Below are 26,999 nucleotides of genomic sequence, written 5' to 3'. Positions count from 1 at the left end.
CTGCAAATGGGCAAGATCAACAACTGCCCGTCTGTGTGCCGTCTCTGCTGTGGAATGGAACAGCCTTGTGGAACGGCCAGCCTGAGGAGGTCAGGGAAGCTCCCTCTCTCCTGGCTTTCCGCAAACTATGCAAAACTGAATTAATCAAGAGGGTTTTCCTATGCAGGCAAATAGCGGGCTCAAGGTTGACTCAGCCTTCCATCCTTCCGAGGTTGGTAAAATGAGTACCCAGCTTGCTGGGGGTAAAGGGAAGACAACTGGGGAAGGCACTGGCAAACACAGTCTGCCTAGGAAACGATGGGATGCGACGTCACCCCATGGGTCAGGAATGACCCGGTGTTTGCACAGGGGACCTTTACCTTTACCCTTAATAGAGTTGCGCTGTGTTAAATGATTCACAGGGTTATTTGGGATAAACGATTAGGGACTGTGTTCAGCTTGCTGAAACTGGGATCCTACTATGTATTTTTTGCATCATTTAATGTACCACGCTGAGACTTATGCTTTGCTTCAGTCTTGTTTTCAGATTTCTGATTGGTTCTACAACCCTAATCTCTATTGTGCTGTTTACTGAACGTCCCATCCTGTTGATGATATTGACTCACTCTGTGTAATCGCATCAATGAGCTAAATAAATAAATTTGTCAAGCCTAGTTGTGGGAACAGGCGCAAGGAAAAAAATAAATAAACAGGCGCATCTCTCTTCAAAAGCCAGACATTCTGTACACCAGAGGTTCCCACGCTGTGCTCCAAGGAGTACTTGGTGCTCCACGAAACATCTCCTAGTGCTCCGTGAAGAGACTGGAAAGAAAAATACTACACTACCAGCATGGTGCAGTGGATACGAACGGTGCTTTGGAGCGGTGGACTCTGATCTGGAGAATCAGGTTTGATTCCTCACTTCTCCACATGAGCGGCGGACGCAAATCTGGTGAACTGGATTTATTTCCCCACTCCTCCACACAAAGCCAGCTACAAGTTACAGCTCTGTTAGAACTCTCTCAGCTCCACCTACCTCACAGGGTGTCTATTGTGGGACGGGGAAGGGAAGGTGGTTGTAAGTCAGTTTGTTCCTTAAGTGGTAGAGAAAGTCGGCATATAAAAACCAACTCGTCGTCTTCTTCTACTGTCATTCAGTTTAGTGCTATAGGTGCTAGGTGAAAATTAGTGCTCCATGACGAATTCCTCTCCTGAAAAGCGCTCTGTGACTCAAAAAGTCTGGGAAACTAGTGTACTCCATCGAGAAGTCATTCAATGTTTAATGTTCTTGATTAGATAGAAGTGGGTTTGCCCTTAGGAGCAGGAGTCCAAAATCTTTTGCATGCTTTACAAAACGGAAACTTCTAAGAAGTTCTGTACTGAAACTAGAAAGTGGTACGAAAACACATGGAGGTAGAAATCCTCAACTAGCCAGTTCCTCTGCAGCCGGGACTTTTGTGTGGGTTTGGGGAGATCTGCTCCCATACAAAGCAGCCTCCCTTCTCTGCTGAAAACCCCACCCCAGCGTAAAGGACTTTCATGCCGGGTTCACATGAAGTAAAGAGCTGAACTGCAGAAACATTAACAAAGCACACTGAACTAACACCTTTGACCTTGGCCTGTTAAAAATTCATTTTCCCACTCCTGGCCTCCCACAAGAGACATGACATTTCGAAGAGACGGTGTGCTGCAGTGGAGTGTCTGGCTAGGATCCTGGAAGACCCAGGTTCAAATCCCCAATTCTACCATGGAAGTACGCTGGGTGACCTTGGGCCAGCCACGTTCCCTCGCCCTGACCTACCCCACAGGGTGGTTGTTGTGAGAATAGCATGGAGAGGGGGGAGGATGATGTTCTAAGTCACCGAGTTCCCAGTGGGGAGAAAAAGCAGGATATAACTAAATAAATGTGAATGCAAATGAATGCACCTATGGGGTAGGGAATGAAGAACGAAAGAAAAAAAATTACACTGTATCAGGTATCCAAAGTATCCAGACCTACCCATGCTGTACAAATGGGCATCAGTACAATTCGGGCACAAGATTAGTGCTGGCACCTAAGTTTTTGGAAGCAACTCCTGGACTTGAGTAGCTGCTGAGGCAAATTTTGAATGGTCACCTGCATACCTCAGGACCTGAGTTTTTCTAGCACATCTTCCCCTAAAAAAAGAACTTATGTGCTCTTGCTGTTTAAGCCAGAGCAGAGCAATTTATGGAAGAATAAACGAATACAATGCACAGCAACTGGAATAAAATGTCCGGCAAAAATATAATAACTGCCAGGGGGAGGAGGCTACACAGGCAGCGATCCCTGTGACTAAAGGGAACCTCCACATTCAGGGGCAGTCAACCTCTGAATTCCAGTGCCTGAACCAATATCAGGGGAAGGCCTTGGCTTCTATGCCCTGTTGTTTGCCCTCCAGAGGAACTGGTTGGCTACTGTGTGAGAGAGGATGCTGGACTAGATGGACCACACGTATGATCCAGCAGGGCTTTTCTTATATTCCTGTTAAGAAAACAGGAACCTTACACGTGTGTCCTTACATACCTGTGAAATGTGACAGGTGTTTCATTTCAAAACACCTTGGTGAGACCAGCCGATCACCTTAAAGTATTCTGCATTATTTATTAAAGGCATTTTTAAGTCTTTCGACGGGACTGCTTTATTGAGACTTCTTACAAATGGGCATCAGTACAGTTTGGGCACGAGATTAGTACCGGTACCTATGTTTTTGGAAGCAACACCTGGAGTTGGACCAGATTTGTCCAGGCGGGTCACCCACTTATTTCACAAGTGGACCTTCATGCAGGGGTTACTTGGCCGGACCCAGATCCACCAAGGTCCAGAAACTCAACTACATCAGATGCCTAGAAACAGGTTCTCTAATTACCGCAGAATTTATTCTGTGCTGACTGTTACCAGCGTATTCTGCCCACGGCATCCTTGGCCTTCATCATATCTTATCTTTCCCCCATTGGGTATTTTTTCCCCCTGGAGAAGACTCTCTGTCTGTGATACTGCATGTTCCTCGGGATTACAGAGAGCAACACTGGCTCTGGGAGCCAGCGACAAGAGAAATTATGCAACTGCATTAAAAAGACGACTCGCCGTTCCCTATGAGGTCACACCCAAGTTGTGACACTTTTCTAATAAAGCTCAAAGGACCGAACACACATGCATCCCACCTCTGATAGGACATCTAGTTTCAGAACTAAGGGGGGGGGGGGAGCACAGGTTGTTGGAATCTCATAACCCTGCCTCTCCTGAACAATTTCCTTCCTCCTACCTACTCTAGTTTTTCAGCATCAGTCTTAATTTCAATCAGATGAACTTGTTCTACCTGTACATTTCTCCTTGCATTTTCTTAAGCTGTTTGGGCCTTGCCCTCTTCATAAACTCAATGATGGATCCGTCCAGATGGCACCAGAGGTGATTGTCGAAACCATGGCCTGGCGCCTGAGAATGCCTCTCTCCTCGCCTCTTGGAACTTGGAATCCCTCACCTCGTCCAGAGAGCCAGCGTGGTTAAGAGCAGTGGTTTGGAGTGGTGGATTCTGATCTGAAGAACCGGGTTCGATTCCCCACTGCTCCAAACAAGCAGCGGACACTAATCCAGTGAACCGGGTTGGTTTCCCCACTCCTACACATGAAGCCAGCTGGGTGACCTTGGGCTAGTCACAGCTCTCTTAGAGCTCTCTCAGCCCCACCCACCTCACAAGGTGTCTGTTGTGGGGAGGGGGAGGGAAGGTGATTGTAAGCCGGTTTGATTCTTCCTTAAATGGTATAGAAAGTCAGCATATAAAAACCAACTCTTCTTCTTCGTCCCTGGTTTGCTCCAGTCATGAGCCCTGGTCACGGGTTACAGTGAACACACTTTACATCTTGCGTGTACATGCATCACTCTGTTCATAAGGAAGAGCCAACACAGGTCCACTTGGAAAACAAAACCAGGGACCGGTACCTGGATAAAAATGGGGCTTAAATAACACGTTGAGCTGCACACGTGTTGAACGTAACATGCGACTTGCTCAATGCTTGTATAAAGAAAAAAAACCAAGTGTACACAGTTGTGCGTGCGCTCACTGTAACTTGTGAACAGGGCTAGAGTTTGCATCCAAACTGCGCATACTACAGTTGGAGCTAACCAAGCCCTGCCTCCAAATTAGCATTCTGTATTTCTAGTTCAGGATTCACATTTCCAAGTCAGATACCACAACAAACGATGTTGCATCAAGCCAAGAACGAGGAAAAGGTGTACATAAGCAAGAGGGAAAGATATGCCCAAACCGTGTTTTGGAAAACACAACTCAGCCAGGAGGGCATCTGCCTCAGGTAAAGAATGCATGTTGAACTCTACACACAGAGTTGGGGGAAATTTCCAACAGAGAAATTTCCAGAAAACTTATTTCTTTCTGTAGAGAAAGCAGAGAAGTGGAATGTCTTCCCACTGGCTGTAAAAAATGATTTGGCTCACCCCACCAATCGGGACCCCATCGATTCCATGCTGGCCACAGTTAGACAAGGAATAGAGAATAAAACTGCTATCAGACTGCCCTTATACAAATCTATGCTGAGACCACACCTGGAATACTGTGTACAGTTCTGGTCACCACACCTAAAAAAGGATATTGCAGAGCTTGAGAAGGTGCAGAAAAGAGCAACCAAAAGGATCAGGGGGCTAGAGCAACTGCCCTACGAGGAGCAGTTAAAATGCTTAGGGCTGTTTAGCCTAGAAAAAAGGTGGGTAAGGGGAGACATGACAGAGGTCTATAAAATTATGCATGGTATGGAGAGAGTGGACAGAGACAAATTTTTCTCCCTCTCTCTCTCATACTACCAGAATGTGGGGATATCTGCTGAAACTGAAGGGTGAGAGATTCAAAACAGACAAAAGTACTGTATTTTTCCGTGTATAAGACACCCCCATGTATAAGATGACCCCTATATTTTTAAACCCAAAATTAAGAAATAAGGGGTCGTCTTATACATGGGGGCGTATGGAAAAATAGGGGCCGGGAAGAGAGCGGGGACCCTGGAAAGGCCAGTCGCCGACAGCCAGGGCGATCGGTCTCTTCCCTCCCACTCTCTTCCCCGGCCAAAGAGAGCAACCTTCTGTGTATAAGATGACCCCCAATTTTTTCCTAAATATTTTAAGAAAAAAGAGTCATCTTATACACGCAAAAATACTGTATTTCTTCACACAATGCACAGTTAAATTGTTGAACTCTCTGCCCCAGGATGTGGTGATGGCCGCCGACTTGGAAGGCTCGAAGAGGGGAGTGGACCTGTCTGTGGAGGATAGGCCCATCCATGGCTACTTGTCAAAATGAACAGAAGTCATGATGCATACCTATTCTCTCTAGTATCAGAGGAGCATGCCTATTATCTTAGGTGCCGTGGAACACATGCAGGATACTGCTGCAGTCGTCTTATTTGTGGGCTTCCTAGAGGCACCTGGTTGGCCACTGTGTGAACAGACTGCTGGACTTTGGTCTGATCCAGTATGACTTTTTTATGTTCTTATGGGACCTTCTGCACTCAACACGTAAATGCTAGCAGAAGTCAGCCCCAGTAACCTAATATGAGCAATTGAAACATTGGAGGTTTTCAAGCCAGTAAGCATAGCAGATCCCACAACAGGTAGGTAGGTGAGGCTGAGAGAGTTCGGAGAGAACTGTGACTAGCCCAAGGCCACCCAGCAGGCTGCATGTGGAGGAGCGGGGAATCACCCCTGGTTCTCCAAATTAGAGCCTGCAGCTCATGTGAAGGAGTGGGGAATAGAACTTGGCTCTCCAGACTAGAGTCCGCAGCTCATGTGGAGGAGTGGGGAATCAAACCCAGCTCTCCAGATCAGAGTCCGCCTCTCTTAACCACTACATTAACACTGGCTCTCTAAGGATTGGCTACTGGGCAAAGATGTTGTTGTTTTAAGCTAGAAAGGCTCTGGTTCAACAACTCTGCGTTCAATGTACAAAGCAAGGACATATTTCTCAACAGCGAACCCATAACTGATCTGTGCCAAGTATTCCAGAGGACGCTCTCATTTTAGATTATAAACTATGTCTTGCAGGATAAGAGCAATATCTCAGCCAGTGTGGTGTTCTTTGGAAAAATCCCAGAAACCAGGCACGATGTGGCAAACCGAAAACTGGCAAATGGTCTCTCTTATGCCCACACACATTGCAGCGACATTTCGGTGCATTTCTAAACAGGAATGATTCCCTTTTCTAATTATTCTTTCCCCAAAAATACAATCTGGAGGGCAGCACCACGACAGGTTTAGCGCCAGTGTGAAGTGTGGTGTTAGCATAGCGGATCCAAACCATAACCTGGGTTCAAATCCACATTCAGCCATGAAGCTTACTGGGTGACCTGGGCCAATCACTCTCTCTCTCACAGCCTAATCTACCTCACAGGGTTGTTGAGAGGACAAAATAGACCACACGTCCTGCACCAAGGTCCTTGGAAGAAAGGCACAATAAAAATTTGATGATTCAGGAGGCTGACATTGGTTCCTTAGTCATACAGTCCCAAAGTGTCTACATGTGTGTGACGAGAACCAATCCTTCTAAATCTATTTGAGGATGACGAAGAAGAGTTGGTTTTTATATGCCGACTTTCTTTACCACTTAAGGCAGAATCAAACTGTCTTACAATCACCTTCCCTTCCCCACAACAAACACCCTGTGAGGTAGATGGGGCTGAGAGAGCTCTTAATAGAACTGTGACTAGCCCAAGATCACCCAGCTGGCTTCATGTGGAGGAGTGGGGAAACCAACCTGGCCCACCAGATTAGCCTCTGCCGCTCATGTGGAGGAGCGGGGAATCGAACCCGGTTCTCCAGATCAGAGTCCACTGCTCCAAGCCACTGCTCTTAACCACTACACCACGCTGGCTCCCATTTGTGGTGGCCCAAAGCTTATTCGGAGCGCAGAGCCGTCTAAATATTATCAACGTGTGGCTGGGTCAGCGAATAAAGAGTTAGGGATTGCACATAAGGAACACGGAACCAACTTCAGCCTCGAAACAGAGTCCCAGAAGAAGAAATTTAAAAAGCATGTCCCTTGCACAATATTTGTTCCACTCCATGTAATATCATGGGGGGGGGGGGAGCGCAATGGAAACAGTAAGAAGACAGGATTAATTAGGAAAGTTTCATCAAATACTACCCTTCCCCAAACTATCCATAGAGCCACAGTACACAATGTGTAGCCACAGAATAAAATTTACAGTCCAGAATCAACTTTGAGATCAACAAAAATTTACAGGCTGCACGCTTTGGTGAGTCAAGGCTCACTTTTGGCAGACGCCAACAACACTTCCTCCTCATTTGCATCTGACTCAAGAAAGCAATTCTGTCGGTCTTTAAAATATGCTACCGGTCTTGGATGTTGTCCTACCCATAAGAGAAGCAGCAAACCACATGCTTTCTGCTACAGGGCCCTCATTCCACGTCACTACTGGGAACCGACTGGGTGTCATTCTGCCGATGGCTTTAGGAAAGGTGGAGGATGCCTAGGGAATTGTAGGGTGCCCTTCTCCAGAGAGGTGGTGGAATGGGGGGGGGGGGAGAATTCATTTGGCATTTTTGGATAGGGTGCATCCGTTGTCAACTTCACCCAACTACAGACTGGCCAACATACACCTCCTCCTAAAGCGCTCACATTCATCTCGTTCTCCCCATCCCACTGGGTGTCACTCTATGGGTGTTGGGGGGGGGGATTTTTGCATGGGACGTTCTCTGCTTCCCACAGAGCAACATCTCAGCCCCTAACAACTCAATCCTTTGCCGAGTTACTCTGTTGTAAGCCCGCTGAAATCAATGGGTGCAGACCAGGGCAACTTTGTATAGGCTCACCTTTGGCCCACTGGGTACCAGTTACTCTATGGGTGTGTGTTTTTTTGGCGGGGGGTGGGGGGTTGCATGGGATATGCTCCACTTTCTACAGAGCAGCATCTCAGCCCCTAACAGCTCAATCCTCGACAGAGTCACTCCACCGTAAGCCCACCAAAATCAATGGGCTTAAACCGGAGCAACTTTGTATAGGCTGATACTATACTATATGGGGGGGATTGGGGGGAGATTTTTGCATAGGGTATTCTCTCCTTCCTACAGAAGAGCATCTCAGCCCCTAACAGCTCAATCCTCGACAGAGTCACTCCACCGTAAGCCCACCAAAATCAATGGGCTTAAACCGGAGCAACTTTGTATAGGCTGATACTATACTATGGGGGGTTGGGTTGGGGGGGGGAAGAGATTTTTGCATAGGGTATTCTCTCCTTCCTACAGAAGAGCATCTCAGCCCCTAACAGCTCAATCCTCGACAGAGTCACTCTATCGTAAGCCCACCAAAATCAATGGGCTTAAACCAGAGCAACTTTGTATAGGCTGATACTATACTATGGGGGGGATTGCGGGGGGGGGGGGAAGAGATTTTTGCATAGGGTATTCTCTCCTTCCTACAGAAGAGCATCTCAGCCCCTAACAGCTCAAACCTCGACAGAGTCATTCCACCGTAAGACCACCAAAATCAATGGGCTTAAACCGGAGCAACTTTGTATAGGCTGATACTATACTATGGGGGGGGGTTTTGGGGGGGAAAGAGATTTTTGCATAGGGTATTCTCTCCTTCCTACAGAAGAGCATCTCAGCCCCTAACAGTGCGATCCTTCGCAGAGTTGCTCCAGTCTAACCCCAATGAAATAAAAGGGTGTAAATCTACTGGAGTAACTTTGGATACTCTTATGATTCTATGGATGCTCCTTTAAAGCCCTTCATGCTTACTGGGTGTCACTCGGCTAGTGGGGGGGGGGGGATTGGATTATGGATAATGGGGGGGGGCTCTTTTTCCAGAGATGCCGAGACGAAAAAGATAAAATTAAATTTAAAAAAACCCTCCTTTTTTTGCACGGGGCATCCCCTGCAAAACGGGCACCCCCCAGGGCCCACCCCTCCATTCCCCAAATAGAGGGGCCTTGGGTGGTGGGGCGCGACCCTCTCCCGACCCCCATCCCAAGTCTCCTTTTTTGAGACACCCGTGTCAGCGAGAACGTGGGGACGCGGGGCCACCCCTGCAAAAGGGGCACCCCCAGGGCCCACCCCTCCACCCCCAAAGGGGGGGCCTTGGGTGGGGGGGCGCGACCTTCTCCCGACCCCCGTCCTCAATCTCCCGGGTGGGAGGGGGGACCCCCGTAACCCGCGTCGGCGAGGGTGACCCGGGAACGTGGGGACGCGCCCCCCCGCTCCACACACACACGCTTTCCCCCCACTCACAAAACTCGGCGATGTAATAGGAGGCGGCGTAATTCTCCTCGCACCAGTCGAGGGTAGAGGTCGGCGGCCCCCAGTAGCCGGCCCGGTCGCCGGCGGGAGCCATGGCGGCGCGGGCGAGGAAGGGCGGGAGGCAGGAAAGGGGGAAGAAGCCGGGCCAGCGGCGCCGCTCCCGGATGGGCCCTTCGCCCAGTCTGGCGCCGCCCCGCCTTCCCGCCCTGCCCGTCGGCTCCGGGGCGGAGCGGCGCGGCGCGGCGGAGAGGCCCGCCCGGCAGGCCGCGGCCTAGTCGTTGCCATGGCGACCGCCGCTGCGGCCTACCCGCGCCGGCGGCGCGGGTAGGCCGCAGCGGCGGTCGCCATGGCAACGACTAGGCCGCGGCCTGCCGGGCGGGGAAAGGAAGGCGGGGAGCGCCCGTCCCGCCGCCTTGCTCCCTCCCCGGGAGGTTTTCTGACTCTTCCCCTCCGTCCCAAGCTGGAACGGGGGTCCCCCCCACCTTCCGTCCCCGTTCTGTTTTTCCCCCCCGGAACAACAGCCCTGTGAGGTAGGCTCGCCCAAAGGCGTCACAGAAGCAGCCCGTCGTCGTGGGGGGGCGGGGTCGCTTGAGAGGCTCAGCTGCCAACTCCAGGCTGGGGGGTTCAGGGAGCGTTGAAGGGGTGCAGCCTGGGGAGGGCATAGTTTGGGGAAGGGAAGGGGCTTCAGTGGGGGTCTCATGGCACAGAGCGCCGCCCTCCGAAGGGCAGCAACCCCTTTCCCAGCCTGCCAAGTGTGTGAAGGTAGACTGCCTCTGGCTATGGCGGCTCCATTTTAAGGCGTTGGGGCCGATCGCTAGGGTTGCCAGTGTCAGGTCTATGCCTCAGTGTTGGAAATAAAAAGATTTATTTCTTTAAACAGATTTTAAGTTCTGAATAAAAAGAAACCCAACCTCAGGACTGAAAGCAAGAGATTTTTTAATTATTTTTTGCAGCAAAAATAAAAGAGAGGAGAGATTTTAGCCAAAGGCCACCAAATGGAAATCTCCTCCTGGAAATTTCTTTCCATTTTCTAATCTTTTCCCCCCACGTCAGTTAGTTTCGTTTTCCCACCAAGTAGCCTTCAAGGTTTGTTTTGCATTTTTGGACTCTTTGAAGCCGACAGTAACCCGTGTGAACCACGGCGCCTTTGTGCTGTTTGTAATCTGTAATCTCCTGAAGCTGTACTGTGCTGGTGAATGCCTTTTCCCCCCCAATGCTTTTATATTATCAAGTGCAAGCCAATTTGCTCCATTGCTGTCTTAATGTGAGCACTTGGCCTAACAAGAACCACAAACCACAACAGGAGACGAAATTGTCCAAAGAAGCTGGTTTTACTGGTCATATAGGTTAGCAGAGCACAGAGAAACGAAGACAGCAATGGAGCAAATTGGCTTGCACTTGATAATATAAAAGCATTGGGGGGGGGGGGGAAAGGCATTCACCAGCACAGTACAGCTTCAGGAGATTACAGATTACAAACAGCACAAAGGCGCCGTGGTTCACACGGGTTACTGTCGGCTTCAAAGAGTCCAAAAATGCAAAACAAACCTTGAAGGCTACTTGGTGGGAAAACGAAACTAACTGAGACATAGACCTGACAGCCAGCTCTTGGTTGGGAAAGTCCTAGAGATTTTTTTTTGCGGGGAGGGGAGCCTGAGGAAGGTGAAGCTTTGGGAGGGGTAGAAAAGAGCAAGAGTCCAGTAGCACCTTAAAGACTAACAAAAATATTTATTTATTTTATTTTATTTTAGCCTTTAAGGTGCTACTGGACTCTTGCTCTTTTCTACTACTGCAGACAGATTAACACGGCGACCCACTGTGAATTGTGTTTGGGAGGGGAACTGATATTTGCAGTCTGCAGATCATATTACAGTCTGTAACGGCAAGATATCGCCAGGCCCCACCTGGAGGTTGGCAACCCGAGACCCCTGTGGCCTCCATCTGCCACAAGCAAGGGGAGAACGGCAGCAACCCTTTCCCACCCTGCAGCCGTCAAAGCGTTTGAAGGTAGACTGCCTCTGGCTATGGAGGTTCCCTTTCAAGGCATCGGGGCTGATCACTAGGGTTGCCAATTTTTGGTTGGGAAATTCCTGGAGATTTGCAGTGGGGAGGTGGAGCCTGAAGAAGGGGAAGCTTTAGGAGGGGAGGGCACTCAGCAGAGATGTGATGCTATAGAGTCAAACCTCTGAAGCTGCCCTTTTCTCCTGGGGAACTGATCTTGGTACACATGAAGCTGCCTTATACTGAATCAGACCCTTGGTCCATCAAAGTCAATACTGTCTGCTCAGACCGGCAGTGGCTCTCCAGGGACCCAGGCAGGAAACTTTCACATCACCTACCTGCCTAGTCCCTTGAACTGGAGATGCCGGGGATTGAACCTGGGACCTTCTGCATGCCAAGCAGATGCATTTCCAGGAGCTCTCCAGGCACTGCCTGGAGGTTAGAGGAAAAAGATGTTCAAAGCAGCAGAGGTTACAAGGCGCTTATCTAATAACTTGTAGCTACTCCAAAAAATTTCAAAATACTCGTAACAACAAAGGATCAAATAAATTGCAAAACATATGTTACAGTATACAGATAATGAGCAAATGCAAAAAGCAAAAGTGTTGATAATATAACATAGAACCACAACATTGACAGGTCGGCCAGCTAGTATCCTGTTTTGATATCTTTCTTCGGACTGTAACGTTGAAATTCAACAACAAACAGAAGTATAACTGATACAAATATCACACAATAATTACATATAACTTGTTTGCAACAGGTTACATGGGACTTACTGTAACTACCATCAGAAACCAGGTAATTATCCTTTATGACACATAGGTCTGTAATGAGTAAAATAAAATACATAACAATTAGTAAACAAAGGTACATAGTGATAAAATGGAAAGTCTCCCAAAGCCAGTTTGAAAACTTACAATATGAGAAGTGGAAGTTGACACTAATTCCAGATATAGAAGAGTGGGAGAAACTGTCTGAATACGCAATCATGGCTAAAATGACCAATTTAGTAAACAAAGATCAACACTACGAGCTGTTTTTTTTTAATGGAAACTTTATTATCAATATGCAAAGGTTTAACGATAGAAGAGCACAGAGGCTAGAAGGTTAGAATTGTCCTTTTTTAAATTCACGTAGAGCAAATGATTTGTGTAGGCTATTCTGTAAGAAACGGACAGATTCTTGCAATGTATATTAACATGTAAAGGTTTAACACAGTAGCAAAATAACTGATGTTAGAAGGTTAGAATCAATAATATTCTGATATCTCTATAAACCATATTTCTGTGTTGAGTAACTGTCCTTACTCATGCAGATATGTAATGTTTATGTGTGTTCCCTTTTCCCGCATTTACCTTACCCTTTTCCTTTATAATAAAAGAAAGAAAGAAAACTTAAATGGGACAATGAAGCCATAAATTCAATTAACATGCGCAGTGTAGACGGCTATGGGCTGAAGGGCAGTGCATTGTATTACCCAGGCTTATATGCATGTAGGAAAATACATCCTTAAAGGGGCCAGGAGCAAACAGAGAGAGATTCCACGTGCAAACCTCAAACATGAGCAAAGTTTATAAAAAAGGAGATAAGTCCAAGCAATCGATCATTAAGGCCATATGGAGCCAATGTATTTAAAGTGGAAATCCAATGGGCTTCCCTTTGTAACAGTAATTTTTCCATGTTATTAGCTGGGTAGGGTTTGGGTAATATCCTGTCAATAACTAAAAACTTGAAATCAGATGGTGAATGGTGTTTTTCCATGAAATGAGCTACCAAAGAATCTTGTAGGTGGCAATTTCTGATTTTGCTGCGATGTTCAGAGAGCCTGTATCACAAGGGACGTGTGGTAGCGCCCACGTATAAAAGATCCCAAGGGCAAATAAGAATGTGAACCACATTAAATGGTGAGCAATTGGAAAAACGATTTAAAGTAGAGGCCCTTTTAGTAAAGGGATGAATGAAAGATTTGGTCTGAATTGCCTGGTAACAATAGGTGCACCCGTGACATTTGTAACGGCCTTTCAAAATAGGCGTGATACTTGCAGTTTTTAAGTCAGCGCATACCAAAAGAGATCTTTTAGTACATGACATTTGTAATGGCCCTTTGAAATAGGTGTGACACTTGCAGTTTTATGTCAGCACATACCGAAAGATCTCTTTTGCGTGTCATAAAGGTTTCTTTTGGTACATGCTGACTTAAAAACTGCAAGTGTCATACCTATTTTGAAAGGCCGTTATTTATGTATTGATATCGTGTTTTTCTCCTGTTGTTGCTGCAAGGCTTTCTACCGATGTAATATCACATCTCTTCCTTTTATCTGTGCCTGCCTGATGCCTTAATTAATTTTTGTCGTCAAGTCACAGCTGACTTCTGGCGGCCCCGAAGGGTTTTCAAGGCGAGAGACGTTCAGAGGTGGTTTGCCATCGCCTGCCTCCGCGTGGCCTGAGAGAGTTCAGAGAGAACTGTGACTGGCCCGAGGTCACCCAGCAGGCTTCATGCAGAGCAGCAGGGAAACAAACCTGGTTCTCCAAATTGGAGTCTGCCACTCTTAACCACCACACCATGCTGGCTCGAGATGTAGGGAATTATTAATTTTTTAATTATAGGGCAACATTCTGAAATGCGACCTTCCACCTGCAGTCTGAAGTGAAGCCGTCCTGTTGCTGTTGGTGGGAAGTGCTGTGAAGTCACAGCTGACTTATGGCGACCCCGTAGGGTGTTTTCTGGGCAAGAGGCGTTCAGAGGTGGTTAGCCATTGCCTTCCTCTGCATAGCGACCTTGGACTTCCTTATTGGTCTCCCATCCAAATACTGACCAGGGCTGATCCTGGTTACCTTCCGAGATCGGATGAGATCCGGCTAACTTGGACCATCCAGGTCAGGGCAAAAGACATCGGCCATTTATGCATGGGCAGTTTTGCCTTGGCTTTGCCGCTCTCTAGATGCACATTCTCCTCATCCAGATTCTCAAAACTCAACAGTCAGCCCCCATGCAGAGTTCTGAGAATTCGGATGGGGAAAGTGGGCATCTAGAGGACTTCCGGTTGAGACGGGAGTGGCTGCAGCCATGCCCATTCTTGGTGCTAAGTAATTACTTTGTTTTGCCCAGTTCTGGCAAAGCTGTTTAAAATTCAAACTGGAAATTTGGAAGGCAAAGGCATCAGCTACTAGCAGCTGTTTAACAACATTTCTGGATAATGGGGGCCAAGAAACGGAGACGTTCCGCTTCGGAGGTGTGGGAGTCTAGCAAAGCAGGTGCATCTAGGTCACTGGTTCCCAACCAGGGGTCCGTGGACCCCCAGGAGTCCGCGAGAACTAAATTAAGGTCCGCGAAACAGTTATAAACCCATAATAAATTAATATTTTCAATTAAAAGTTCTCTATTATAAAAATATATATTCAAATATTATTCTAAGCTTAATGTTTAACAGTTATGATTAAAGTTTATTTTCAAATTCTCGGAATTTTTATTTTGAACCTTGGGGTCCCTGCACTGAACAAAAAAGTCCTAGTGGTCCCTGGTCAAAAAAAGGTTGGGAACCACTGATCTAGGTAAAGGTAATCCCCTGCAAGCACTGGGTCATTACTGACCCATGGGGTGATGTCACATCCCGACGTGTCCTAGGCAGACTATGTTTACAGGGTGGTTTGCCATTGCCTTCCCCAGTCATCTTCCCTTTACCCCCAGCAAGCTGAGTACTCATTTTACCCACCTTGGAAGGAAGGAAGGCTGAGTCAACCTTAAGCCGGCTACCTGAAACCAATTTCTGTTGGGATCTAGAGAGCAGCATATCCAAGGAAAACCTCCCATGCGTAAATGGCCACACAGAAGGAGTTTGCCATCGCCTGCCTCAGTGCAGCAACCCCGGACTTCCTCGTTGGTCTCCCATCCAAGGACTGACCAGGGCCGACCCTGCTTAGAGTCCAAGATCTACACGACAAATTTCAGTCGTCATGGCTTGTAAGTGTCCAAAGTAAATTAGCACGTTTAGGTTTTTCTACCCACTTTATATTAGATCTAAGCTTAGATTAGGCTAAAACATCAGTTACACAGAGAGTTAAGGACGTTGGATGACCATTAGACTTGACTAGAACACCATCCTTTATTGCCTCAGCCACAACTAGATACCTGTTGGCGCCAGCCACATATTTGCTTTCCCTTGAAGCAAATAGACATAGAAGAGCATTCACACTTGCCAGATGCCTAGCTTTGCCCTCAGCCTTACTTGAGGGTCGTTATAAGAAAATCCCCAGGGCTCAAAGATTTTGTCTGTGTGGCAGCGGGCAAGTCGATACCACGGAACACATTTTACTATTCTGCCCTCCTCATGAAAATGCTCGTGCTGAAATGATTTCTCCATTGTTGGTAAGATTCCCAGGCCGGGACTCAGCGGATAGGGTTGCGAAATTGTTAAGCGGCGAGAACCCTCAGGTTACAACTCAGGTTGCCAAATTCTGTGCTGTCTCTATGAAGCTTCTTAGACTTCTGCTAGAATGATGTTATTGGTACTTGTTGCACTTTTTTCTACTCCATCCACTTTTATGTCAAGTGTTCTTAAAAGTTAGATAAATATGTCTCATTTTTTTTTTAATGCTTTTTTATATTGTTCATGCAAGGTTTATTGTTGTATAGTTTTTACTGGTCTGATTGACTGTACCAATAAATAACTAGAGTCCAAGATCTGACGAGATCGGAACAGCCTGGGCCATCTGGATCAGGACAGTCCTGTTATGCATATTGATTTTCCTAAACATGTGAACCTGGCATTGAGCATCACTGTTCAAACGGGACGTAGGTTGTGGCAAAAATTCGTTTCTCCAGAGTGGCTTCTTGGCGCCGGCCAAGCAAAAGAGCCGGGTTGAGCTTGTGGAGTGCAGCCATCTCCTGTCTCAGTGGAGACAAATACTGCATTTCTAGCCCACACAAGAAGCGCCGAAGGCACGATCGGGGATGTTAGACTGCCTCTGTGTGAACTAGATTTCTCAGGAGCGGGTGGAGCTCCATGATTCACAGCATTGGTTGCACTCTGAGATTTGGGCCCTTTCAGTGTGGGGAGGGCAAGGGCCCATTAACTAATTAGGTTCGTTTAAATGAGCTTTGGATATTAAACAAGATAGGAAAGATAGCGATAATTAGGTAATGCGCGTACGAATGCGAAAGCTGATCACTTGGGTTGTTTTAAAATACGAAAGGTTAAAAGGAATGTGAGTCTGTGAGTGTGTTTTAATTATAATCGTCCACCTAGCTCAGCGTTCTTTGGTGGTGGGAAGTGCCGTTAAGTCACAGCTGACTTATGACGACCCCATAGGGTTTTCATGCAGACCAAGAAAACCAAAGCTTGCCAATGAAGGCAATGTATGTTGTCTTTAAATTTTCAGAGTGATACCCACTCTAACCACTCCAGTGCGCTAGCTCCCAAGAATGAACCCGTTCAGTTGCAGGCGTCTCTAAGATATTTTCCACATGGAGGAGGAGGAGGAGAAGAAGAAGAGTTGGTCTTTATACTCCGCCTTTCTCTACCTTCTAAGGCAGCGGTTCCCAACCTTTTTTTGACCAGGGACCACTAGGACTTTTTTTTCGGTGCAGGGACCCCAAGGTTCAAAATAAACATTCTGAGAATTTGAAAATAAACTTTAATCATAACTGTTAGTTAAACATTAAACTTAGAATAATATTTGAATATATATTTTTATAATAGAGAACTTTTAATTGAAAATATTAATTTATTATGGGTTTATAACTTTGTTTCGCGGACCTTAATTTCGTTCTCGCAGACCCCTGGGGGTCCACGGACCCCCGGTTGGGAACCAGTGTTCTAAGGAGTCTCAAAGAACATAAGAAAAGCCATGCTGGATCAGACCAAGGCAAGTCCAGCAGTCTGTTCACATAGCGGCCAACTAGGCGCTCTCTCCAAACCATGCATAATTTTATAGACCTCTATCATGTCTCCCCTTAACTGCCTCAATCAAACCCGGTTCTCCAGATTAGAGTCTGCCGCTCATGTGGAGGAGTGGGGAATCAAACCCAGCTCTCCAGATTAGAGTCCACCGCTCTTAACCACTGCACCATGCTGGCTCTGTCATGTACAATGATGCTGTGGGGAAGCAGGAAAGAAAGAACTGCTTCCTAACTGCATTGAACCCGGAGCAAATACCTGGAGTGGAGATAGCCAGAATTTTAAAAAGGGTACAACTTCACTGCCGCTGATATTGTGGACAGATTCTAGCGGATCCGAGGAGAAACCAGGAGAGGGCAGCATGCTAACAGTGATCAGATTTACTCTCTACAGGAGAGTCGGCAGCCAGAAGGAAGGCTGACACAAAACCACCCTAACATGAGCATTGTGAGAACAGAAGGCAGGTGGAGCTATTAGCCATTGCAAATTCCCCGTGCGGGAATGAAATTTCTATATGACGGCATGAAAACGAATCCCGCTGAACCCTTTTAACGGAAATGGAAGGGACCGTCTGGAACTAGGAACTGGCAGGCTTGTGACTTTTAAAAAATGGGCTAAACATGGATTATTTCAGAGACGAGGTGAGCGTATTTTCTGGTGAGAAAAAAGGCAACGCTCTCTGGTGTAGTGTATTTAATACGGTCCCAGACCAACACTGCTGTAGTGGTTAAGAGCTGTGGTTAGGAGCAGTGGACTCGAATCTGGAGAACCAGGTTCGATTCCCCATTCCTCCACATGAGTGGCGGACTCTCATCTGGAGAACCGGGTTTGATTCCCCACACCTCCACATGAGCGGCAGAGGCTAATTTGGTGAACTGGATTTGATTCCCCTCACCGCCACATGAAGCCAGTGGGGTGACCTTGGGCTAGTCACAGCTCTCTCAGCCTCACCTGCCTCACAGGGTGTCTGTTGTGGGGAGGGGAAGGGGAGGTGATTATAAGCTGGTTTGATTCTTGCGGTAGAGAAAGTCGGCATATAAAAACCAATTCTTCTTCTAAATGCAGACTCCTGATTTGCAAAGTAAAACAGATCCAGTGGCAGCTTATCTGCATAATATACAGGCATGAGATTGAAATCAGAATCACAGAAAGCTTCAGTTCCTCTAATCTTTGCGATGGAATTCACCAGCTTAAGCACAGGTTGAGTCTTTCTCTTCCTGCTTATGCTGCTTTGAGCTCTGTCCACTTAAAAACAAACAAACCTGCATGTTTGTTTTTGTTTGCTTAAAAGATTTATATCCCGTTCTGCAGAATGTACCCAAGGCAGCTAACGATGAAAGTAAACCAATAAAAATGCAATTTACAATAAAAGTGTAACAACTCAGTTAAGCTAAAACAGCGTCAATAAAACATATCATCGGTGTTTTAAAACGACAACCAGCCGTTTAAAAGCCTCAGGATAGCAGGGTGAGAACAGAGCAAGGAGATGAAATTCATGTAAAAACCTGAGCGGACAAAAAAATAGTTTGGCCAAGCCCCTGAAAGCCAGTTACGTGGGCACCAGGTGATTGTCTTTTAAAAGTTAATTCCCCGTGTTGCTATATTTCATTGCTAAAGAAAAGAAAAGAAAAAGCACAGTTTAAAAGATGTTCTGTGGATGGGAGGTGAATACGTGATGGAATAGGCACCGGCCAATCAGTGCTGTGCAAAACCGGTTTTTGCTTCAGACTCAACAGTACTGCTGTGTTGAAGTTTAATCCTGAAAAGACAATGGTGCATTTGAACAGAACACAGTTGTACATCCGAAGACAACCCCCCTGGCCCCCGGGGAGGGGGCTCAAATGAAGGTACATCTGCACACACCCCTTCTTGATCTTCCTATCAGCTCTGCGGGAGCCGTTCCCTTCGTTCTCTCTGCTTCTTTGTGTCTTCCAGCTATTTCCCCTCTCGGTATGAAGGGAGGTGTGACTGTTTGCGGGAGTCTGCAGCTGCCAGAACGTTTGCATATTCTGTGTTCCATGGCACAAAAGGGGCCCCATGTACTTTGAACATGTGAGATCTGTCTCTTTTCCAAGGACAACCAGAAAGCTGAAAAAACAAACGAGATTGGGATCCCGACCAAGGTCACCGTCTCTTACCCCCACCCTTTTAAGAAAAAATAAAAACGAGGAATTCCTTCACCATTCTTTGTCTAGATCCTTAGACAAGCCAGCATGGTGTAGTGGTTAAGAGCATTGGTTTGGAGCGGCGGATTCTGATCTGGAGAACCGGGTTCGATTCCCCGCTCCTCCATATGAGCGGTGGAGGCTAATCTGGTGGACTGGATTTGTTTCCCCACTCCTACACATGAAGCCAGCTGGGTGACCTTGGGCTAGTCCAGGGGACTGCAAACTGCAGCTCCCAAGCCACATGCGGCTCTTTGGCCCGTTGAGTGAGGCTCTCCGAACTTGGTTTGGAGCCCCTGCTCTCGCGCCCGCTCGCGCCGGCAGCTGGGCTGCGGAGCCGGCGCGCCTGACAGAGAGAGCGCGAGCGGTCGCGCTGTCTCTCCCCCCCCCCCCCGCCGTGGAGAATGGCTGGGTCCCCCTTTCCCTTTCCCTCAATGGTTGGGAGGCTAAAGCCTCCCCTCCCCTCTAGCCGTGCGATTGCTGAGCGGGCGGCTCGGCGGTTCCTGCCCCCCCGCCTATCAGCTGTTGGGCGGGGCGGGCTTCCTTTGGTAGACCTGGCCTCCGGCTGAGTCCCATTGGGAGGCCATGTCTACCCACTGGCTTTCTTGGCGGTAGACCTGGACGAGGAGGGGGAAAAGTCCCCCTTCAGAGGCCAGGTCTACCAATTGGCTTCTATGGGCCTCCGGAGGCCAGGTCTACTGCCAAGTAAGCCAATGGGTAGACCTGGCCTCCCAATGGGACTCAGCCGGAGGCCAGATCTACCAATAGGCTTTTATGGCAGTAGACCAGGCCTCCAGATGAGGACTCCAGGTGGGGAGGGGGAAATGGCAGAGACTTACAATTTAATTTTTATCAATAAATAAGATCACTATTAAGTATGATATCAAGTTTTATTCAGTGTACCTATAGTTTAATTAAGACTTAAAACTTTAAAGTTTATTAAGTAAATAAACAGTGTACCTACCTATATAGTTTAAGTTTAAGAAATTTGGCTCTCAAAAGAAATCTCAATCGTTGTACTGTTGATATTTGGCTCTTTTGACTAATGAGTTTGCCGACCCCTGGGCTAGTCAAAGTTCTTTTAGAGCTATCCAAGCCCCACCTACTTCACAGGGTGTCTTTTGTTGGGAGTGGAAGGGAAGGTGGGAGGGGCCGTGGCTCAGTGGTAGAGTATCTGCTTGGCATGCAGAAGGTCCCAAGTTCCTGGCATCTCCAGTTAAAGGGACTAGGCAAGTAGGTATTGTGAAAGACCCCTGCCTGAGACCCTGGAGAGCAGCTGCCAGTCAGAGTAGACAATACTGACTTTGATGGACCAAGGGTCTGAGTCAGTATAAGATAGCTTCATGTGTGTTCATGGTGATTGTAACCTGGACTGATTCTTCCTTAAGTGATAGAGAAAGTTGGCATATAAAAACCAGCTCCTCCTCCTCCTCCCACACCCATAGTCATCTTCTTCTGCTGGTGCCTCAGGCGACTATGTCGGGGCTGGCAGACAGGCTGGCAATCAAGTAAGATAAGATAAATGTTATTTATACCCCGCCCTCCCCTGGCAAAACCAGTCTCAAGGTGTCTAACATCATACATATGTACATACTAATACAAAACTTAAAATTAAAATCATAACTAGATTAGTACATTTTACATATCAATGGTTCCATAATAAATTATTCCAACCTTGGGGAGGATGTTTCAAAGAGAAGGCTGCCACCCAAGGATAACACTAAGAGGGCCAACAATTACACTGATGTCATTACTTCAAGGGGTTGAGACAGAAGGACACAGGAAAAGGGGAAACATAAGGGGAAAGGAAGGTATTGGGAAGGGAAGGACATGGAAAAAGGGTTTTTGTGTTAAGTGCCGTCAAGTCACTTCCGACTCATGGCAACCCTGTGAATCCATGTCCTCCAAAACGTCCTATATTTAACAGCCTTGCTCAGGTCTTGCAAATTGAGGGCTGTGGCTTCCTTTATAGAGTCAACCCATCTTTTGTTGGGTCTTCCCCTTTTCCTGCTGCCTTAAACTTTTCCTAGCATGATTGTCTTTTCCAGTGACTCTTGTCTTCTAATGTGACCAAAATACGATAGCCTCAATTTAGTCATTTTAGCTTCTAGGGTCTTGATTTGATCTAGAACCCACTGATTTTTATTTTTGGCAGTCCACAGTATCTGTAACACACTCCTCCAACACCACATTTCAAAGGAATCTACTTTCTTCGTGTAGGATCAGGGAAACAAATCCAGTTCACCAGATTAGCCTCCACCGCTCATGTGGAGGAGTGGGGAATCAAACCCGGTTCTTCAGATCAGACTCCACCGCTCCAAACCACCAGTCTGAACCACTACACCACGCTGTCATAGAGATGTTTAGGATTACTTACATTATAAATTCATTGGGTAACCAACCTCCAGGTGGTGACTGGAAAACTCCTGGGATTACAACTGATCTCCAGATGACTTTGGAAGTTGGGCTCAATGGCATCATGCCCCAGTGAAGTCCCTCCCCTCCCCAAGCCCCACCCTCCCCAGGTTCCACCCCCAAATCTCCAGGTATTTCCCAGCCCAGAGCTGGCAACCCTATAAATTGTTGGAAAATCTGCCCTTCTAGGACGGTGTCACTTGCCTGCACATTGAGAGGGGGAACTGACCACAGAGTCAGATAGATAGACAGGACAGGGGGAGGTCATCTCTAGTTACACCTTGCCCTCATTTCCTGCCCCTTTGATGTTTAGAGGATGTATTGTCAGGGAAACTTCCCCTCTCTCTCTTCCCCTTTGCCCATCATCCAAGCAAGATTAGAGCCGGGTGCTCCGTGCGTCCAGGCCTTCCCACCCCAAAGATGGAGTGGAAGGCAGATACCCTTTTATACCTAGAGAATTAGCAAGGTAGATCAGGATAGGGGACCCTTGTTTGTCCTTTGCTATCCAATATGTATTTCAACAATAAATGTACTTTAGTTTGATTAGAGCAAACAACTGATGCTCCTTTTATTTTCACACACGCACGCACATGTAGCTTCTGCTGCTGCTAAGCTTAAGGCACTCTGCTAAATATCGGAATATCCCCACGACAGATATTCCAACACAAATAGCTCATCTGGGATTTCAGTCAGAGCCTTGCTTTTCCCCGACTTTCCCAGCAGATACATTCCCAAAACTGTTTTGGGCTTTGGCAATCTTTTGTTCCCGTCTTAATTCCCAGAGAAAGTCTTTCCTTCCGTCACCCTAAATGGAGCTCACAAAGCAACACTTCCCCTGTATAATTTACCCGAGTGGTTCTTTTGAATACTGACCCTCTTCCAACACAAACACAGGAAAGGCTATTTACCCCCCCCCCTTTTACAGCAGTGTAAATACTCTCCGTGGACTTGAACCAAAGGCCCCTCCTCTTCTTCTTTTATTGGCTTTGTGGTGGGGAGGGGGGGTTGGCATGGATTAAGAACATAGGGAAAGCCCTGCTGGATCTGATCAAGGCCCATCAAGTCCAACAGTGGCCAACCAGGTGCCTCTAGGAAGCCCCCAAACAAGACGACTGCAGCAGAATTATCCTGCCTGCGTTTCACAGCACCTGATAAAATAGGCCTGTTCCTCTGATCCTGGAGAGAATAGGTATGCATCATGACTAGTATCCATTTTGACTAAACAAACACATGAACACATGAAGCTGCCTTATACTGAATCAGACCCTTGGTCCATCAAAGTCAGCATTGTCTACTCAGATCGGCAGTGGCTCTCCAGGGTCTCAGACAGAGGTCTTTCACATCACCTACTTGACCTAGCCCCTTTAACTGAAGATGTTGGGGATTGAACCTGGGACCCTCTGCATACCAAGCAGATGCTCTACCAATGAGTCATGGCCCCTCCCCTAACTAGTAGCCATGAATACCCCTCTCCTCCATGAATTCTTTATATATGAGGGTGTGCATGTATAATCAATGCCTTTCATGTAGTCTAGATTCACCACACATTTAAGATTCGGTAGAGTTGCAGGAAACAAGTAGCAGCTCACAACAACAACTGAATACTGGGTCATGAAACAAAGGGGAGAAATGCCACATGATACCAGCATTGGGTGACTGAAACTTCAGACGTGTCGCTTGGAACTAAAAAATAAACTGGGGAAAGAGGCTTTTACAAATCTCCCGTCGTCTCTTTCTCATGGTGGTGGTAGTAGAAAGGGCCGACTTATGGTGACCTCTTAGAGTTTTCAAGGTAAGAGAGGAACAGGGGTAGTTTGCTATTGCCTGCCTCTGCATAGCAACCCTGGACTTCCCTGATGGTCTCCCATCCAAGGACTAACCAGGGCTGACCCTGCTTATCATCCCATGCAGAAGATCCCAGGTTCAATCCCCAGCATCTCTAGTTAAAAGGGAAAGATCTCTGCCTGAAACCCTGCCAGTCTGAGTAGACAATACTAACAGAGATAGACCAACAATCTGAACAGTATATAAGGCAGCATCATGTGTTCACACAATCTTATTTAAATATTCCAAATGAGAGAAGAAACCTGTGCCTAAATAAACTTTCTGCAAATGGTCCATTATTTTTTTGTCACAATTTTATTGAGGGGGCACTTTTCTACCATTCAGCCTAACGCCACCCCAGTGAAGTAGGTCAGACTGGCTTATGGTCAGCCAGGGAGTCTTGTGACATAGTCTGACCAAGGGAGCTTTGGCTCTCGAAAAGCTTATACCCTGGAAAATCTTGCTGGTCTCTCAGCTGCTACTGGACTAAAATCTCACCATTCTCCTGCAGACCAACATGGCCACCCTCTGAAACTATCTTTGTGGCAGAGGAGGGATTTGAACCCAGGTCTCTATCTGAGCAGGGGGACAAAAACCTGTCCATCTTTAGCAAATGCAAAAGTACATTTTTGGCTTCTGTGAGCTAGCGTGGTGTAGTGGATTAAGAGTGGTGGGCTGTAATCTGCTGAACTGGGTTCGATTCCCCAGTCTTCCACATGAAGCCAGCTGGGTGACCTTGGGCCAGTCACAGTTCTCTCCGACCTCTCTCAGCCCCACCTGCCTCACAGGGTGTCTGTTGTGGGAAGAAGAAGGAAGAAGAAGAGTTGGTTTTTATATGCCGTCTTTCTCTACCGCTTAAGGGAGAATTAAACCGTCTTACAATCACCTTCTCTTCTCTCCCTGTGAGGCAGATGGGGCTGAGAGAATGTGACTAGTCCAAGGCCACCCAGCTTGTGTGTAGGAGTGGGGAAACAAATCCAGTTCACCGGATTACTGTCCACCGCTCATGTGGAGGAGTGGGGGAATCAAACCTGGTTCTCCAGATCAGGCTCCACTGCTCCAAACCACCTCTCTTAACTACTACACCAGGCTGGCAGGAGATTGTAAGGTGGTTTGATTCTCCTTAAAAGGGAGAAAAAGCCAGTGTATAAAACCCAATCCTTCCTTCCTTCCTTCAACACTGAGACAATTATGATCCTTTCCCTAAATGCCTGCATTTACTTACACTCTTGTTCGATGCTGCCGCCGCTTCCCCAGTCGCTCAATGAGCCGGTTGGCATCTTTCCTCCTTCTTCGCCTCCCTTCTGTGACAAAAGAACCGAGTCCCCGATTCCACTCCCCTTTGATTTCCCCAAAAGGATTTGCATTTCCTCGCCCCATTAAAACCCTCCAGAGGCAAAGGGTCTGAAATCACTTCACCAGCCTACAAAGCAAGCGTGTGATGGGATCAGATTTCATGCAGGGGGGGGGGGGCTCCACCGTCGTTTGAAAGGATGGGAGAAGGTTTGTCGTGTGGGACTGCTGGGGGGTTATCAAATCGTTTAGAGAATTTTTTCCCCCCAGAGGGTAGTCAGGAGAGCTTCGCCTTGAAAGAGTATGAGGGGAAACATCATGCGCAGATCACAAAGCCGGCAATGAAGAGTCAGCACAATCTTGGGAAGAGTCAGCACAATTAGACATGATGGGGTCACATAGGTTTTTGAATTGTGCATTTATCTACTTCCCTGTCATAAATTGCCAGGAGGATGCTCGATCGCCAGCGAGAAGGCCTCTACGTTTGCAGCATTGACAAGAGCTATACAGAGAATTTTCTCCGTGTGGAAGCAACCCAGGAAGGAATTTCTGAGCAGCGGAAATACGCAGAGGGGAAAACTTAAACTGCCCCGGAACAATCCAGGCTGATCTCTGCACAGCTGCTTTTGCAGACAAATCACACATCTGGATTTGCAATCGCAGAACTCTAGTTTGGAGGGTAGTTTCTAACTGCTGATTCCGGATGAACTCGGGGGCTGTGGCGGTGTTGCATAGTGGATAGAGCAGGGGTGACAAACATGAGGGCTGTATCCAGCCCCTTGAGCGCTCACATCCGGCCCACGAGCCAGCCGAGGCAGCCACACACCCCCACACACACACTCTCGATCTGGGCTGGCGAGGCATGGCCCGGCCCAACCAAGTGACATTTATGTTGTATCTGGCCCTTGTAACAATTGAGTTCGACAACCATGGGATAGAGGGTCAAGACTATGATCTGGAAAGAACCAGGTTTAGCTTGGAAAGAAGGCGGTTAAGGGGAGACATGATAGAGGTCAATAAAATTATGCATGGTATGGAGAAAGTGGACAGGGAGAAACTTTTCTCCCTCTCTCATAATACCAGAACGTGGGGTCATCTGCTGAAGCTGGAGGGTGAGAGATTCAAAATGGATAAAAGGAAGTATTTCTTCACACAACGCATAGTTAAATTGTGGAACTCCCTGCCTCAGGATGGGGTGATGGCTGCCAACTTGGAAGGCTTTAAGAGGGGAGTGGAGACATGTTCATGGAGAAGAGGGGTATTCATGGCTACTAGTCAAAATGGATACTAGTCATGATGCATACCTATTCTCTCCAGGATCAGAGGAGAGTGCCTATTATATTAGGTGCTGTAAGGCAGGGGTGGGGAACGTCAGGCCCAGGGGCCGTTTAAGGCCTGCAAAATCATTTGGTCTAGCCCTTTGGGGGTCCTGGCAGATCTCTAGCTCAGAAGGATCTAAGACTGGCGATCAGCCCCCTCCCGCGGACAGGAATAGCCTCTATTCAAGGCAGATGTGAGTTTGTTTTGCTGAGAAAAGGAACCTTTCCCCCCCTTGCAGAAGAGTCGTTAGCTATGGAGCTGCTAGGACCGCCCAAGAAACTGTGTTAACCCTTTCCCACCTGGGCCATGGAGAAACGTATTGGTCGGCTAATTTTTAAGTTGATCATTTTGTATGGCCTGCGAATGATGTTATAAATATCCAAATGGCCCTTGGCGGAAAAAAGGTTCCCCACCCCTGCTGTAAGGGAACACGGGCAGGAGAATGCTGCTGCAGTCGTCTTGTTTGTGGGCTTGTAGAGGCACCTGGTTGGCCACCGTGTGAACCGACTGCTGGACTTGATGGGCTTGGGTCTGATCCAGCAGGGCCTTCCTTATGTTCTTATGAAGACTCAACCCTTCTCCTGGGGCTGAAAAATGCCAGTCCCACAATTTAAGGGGTCCACGAATCTCCACTATAGAACCAAATGAGACCTGGGCTAAGAGATTCAAAAGCTCAGCCATTTCAGCCAAGGAAAGCGAAGATTTCCAGCCGTGAAGAGGCCCCGTTAAAGGTCACTTGTGAAATTTCAGTTCAGACTGGACACAGCCGGTTACTGGAAGACCCTCCGGCTAAGTATCTGGCGGCGAGAAGCAAGTGAAGGT

General features: G+C 47.4%; 1 protein-coding gene across 1 annotated transcript in view; it reads right to left on the bottom strand.

Annotated features, from left to right (window-relative positions):
• The window catches only part of ACER3 (alkaline ceramidase 3), a 40,152-nt gene extending 30,799 nt beyond the window's left edge, over positions 1–9,353 (bottom strand). The window contains exon 1 of the mRNA XM_056858268.1: positions 9,251–9,353. Within this exon, the coding sequence (XP_056714246.1) occupies positions 9,251–9,353 (103 nt within the window). The remainder of the gene's footprint in view (positions 1–9,250) is intronic.
• Positions 9,354–26,999: the final 17,646 nt, after the last annotated feature.

This window comes from Euleptes europaea, chromosome 12 (genome assembly GCF_029931775.1).
Source record: "Euleptes europaea isolate rEulEur1 chromosome 12, rEulEur1.hap1, whole genome shotgun sequence".
NCBI lineage: Eukaryota > Metazoa > Chordata > Lepidosauria > Squamata > Sphaerodactylidae > Euleptes > Euleptes europaea.
This window is presented reverse-complemented; position numbering and strand designations above follow the sequence as displayed.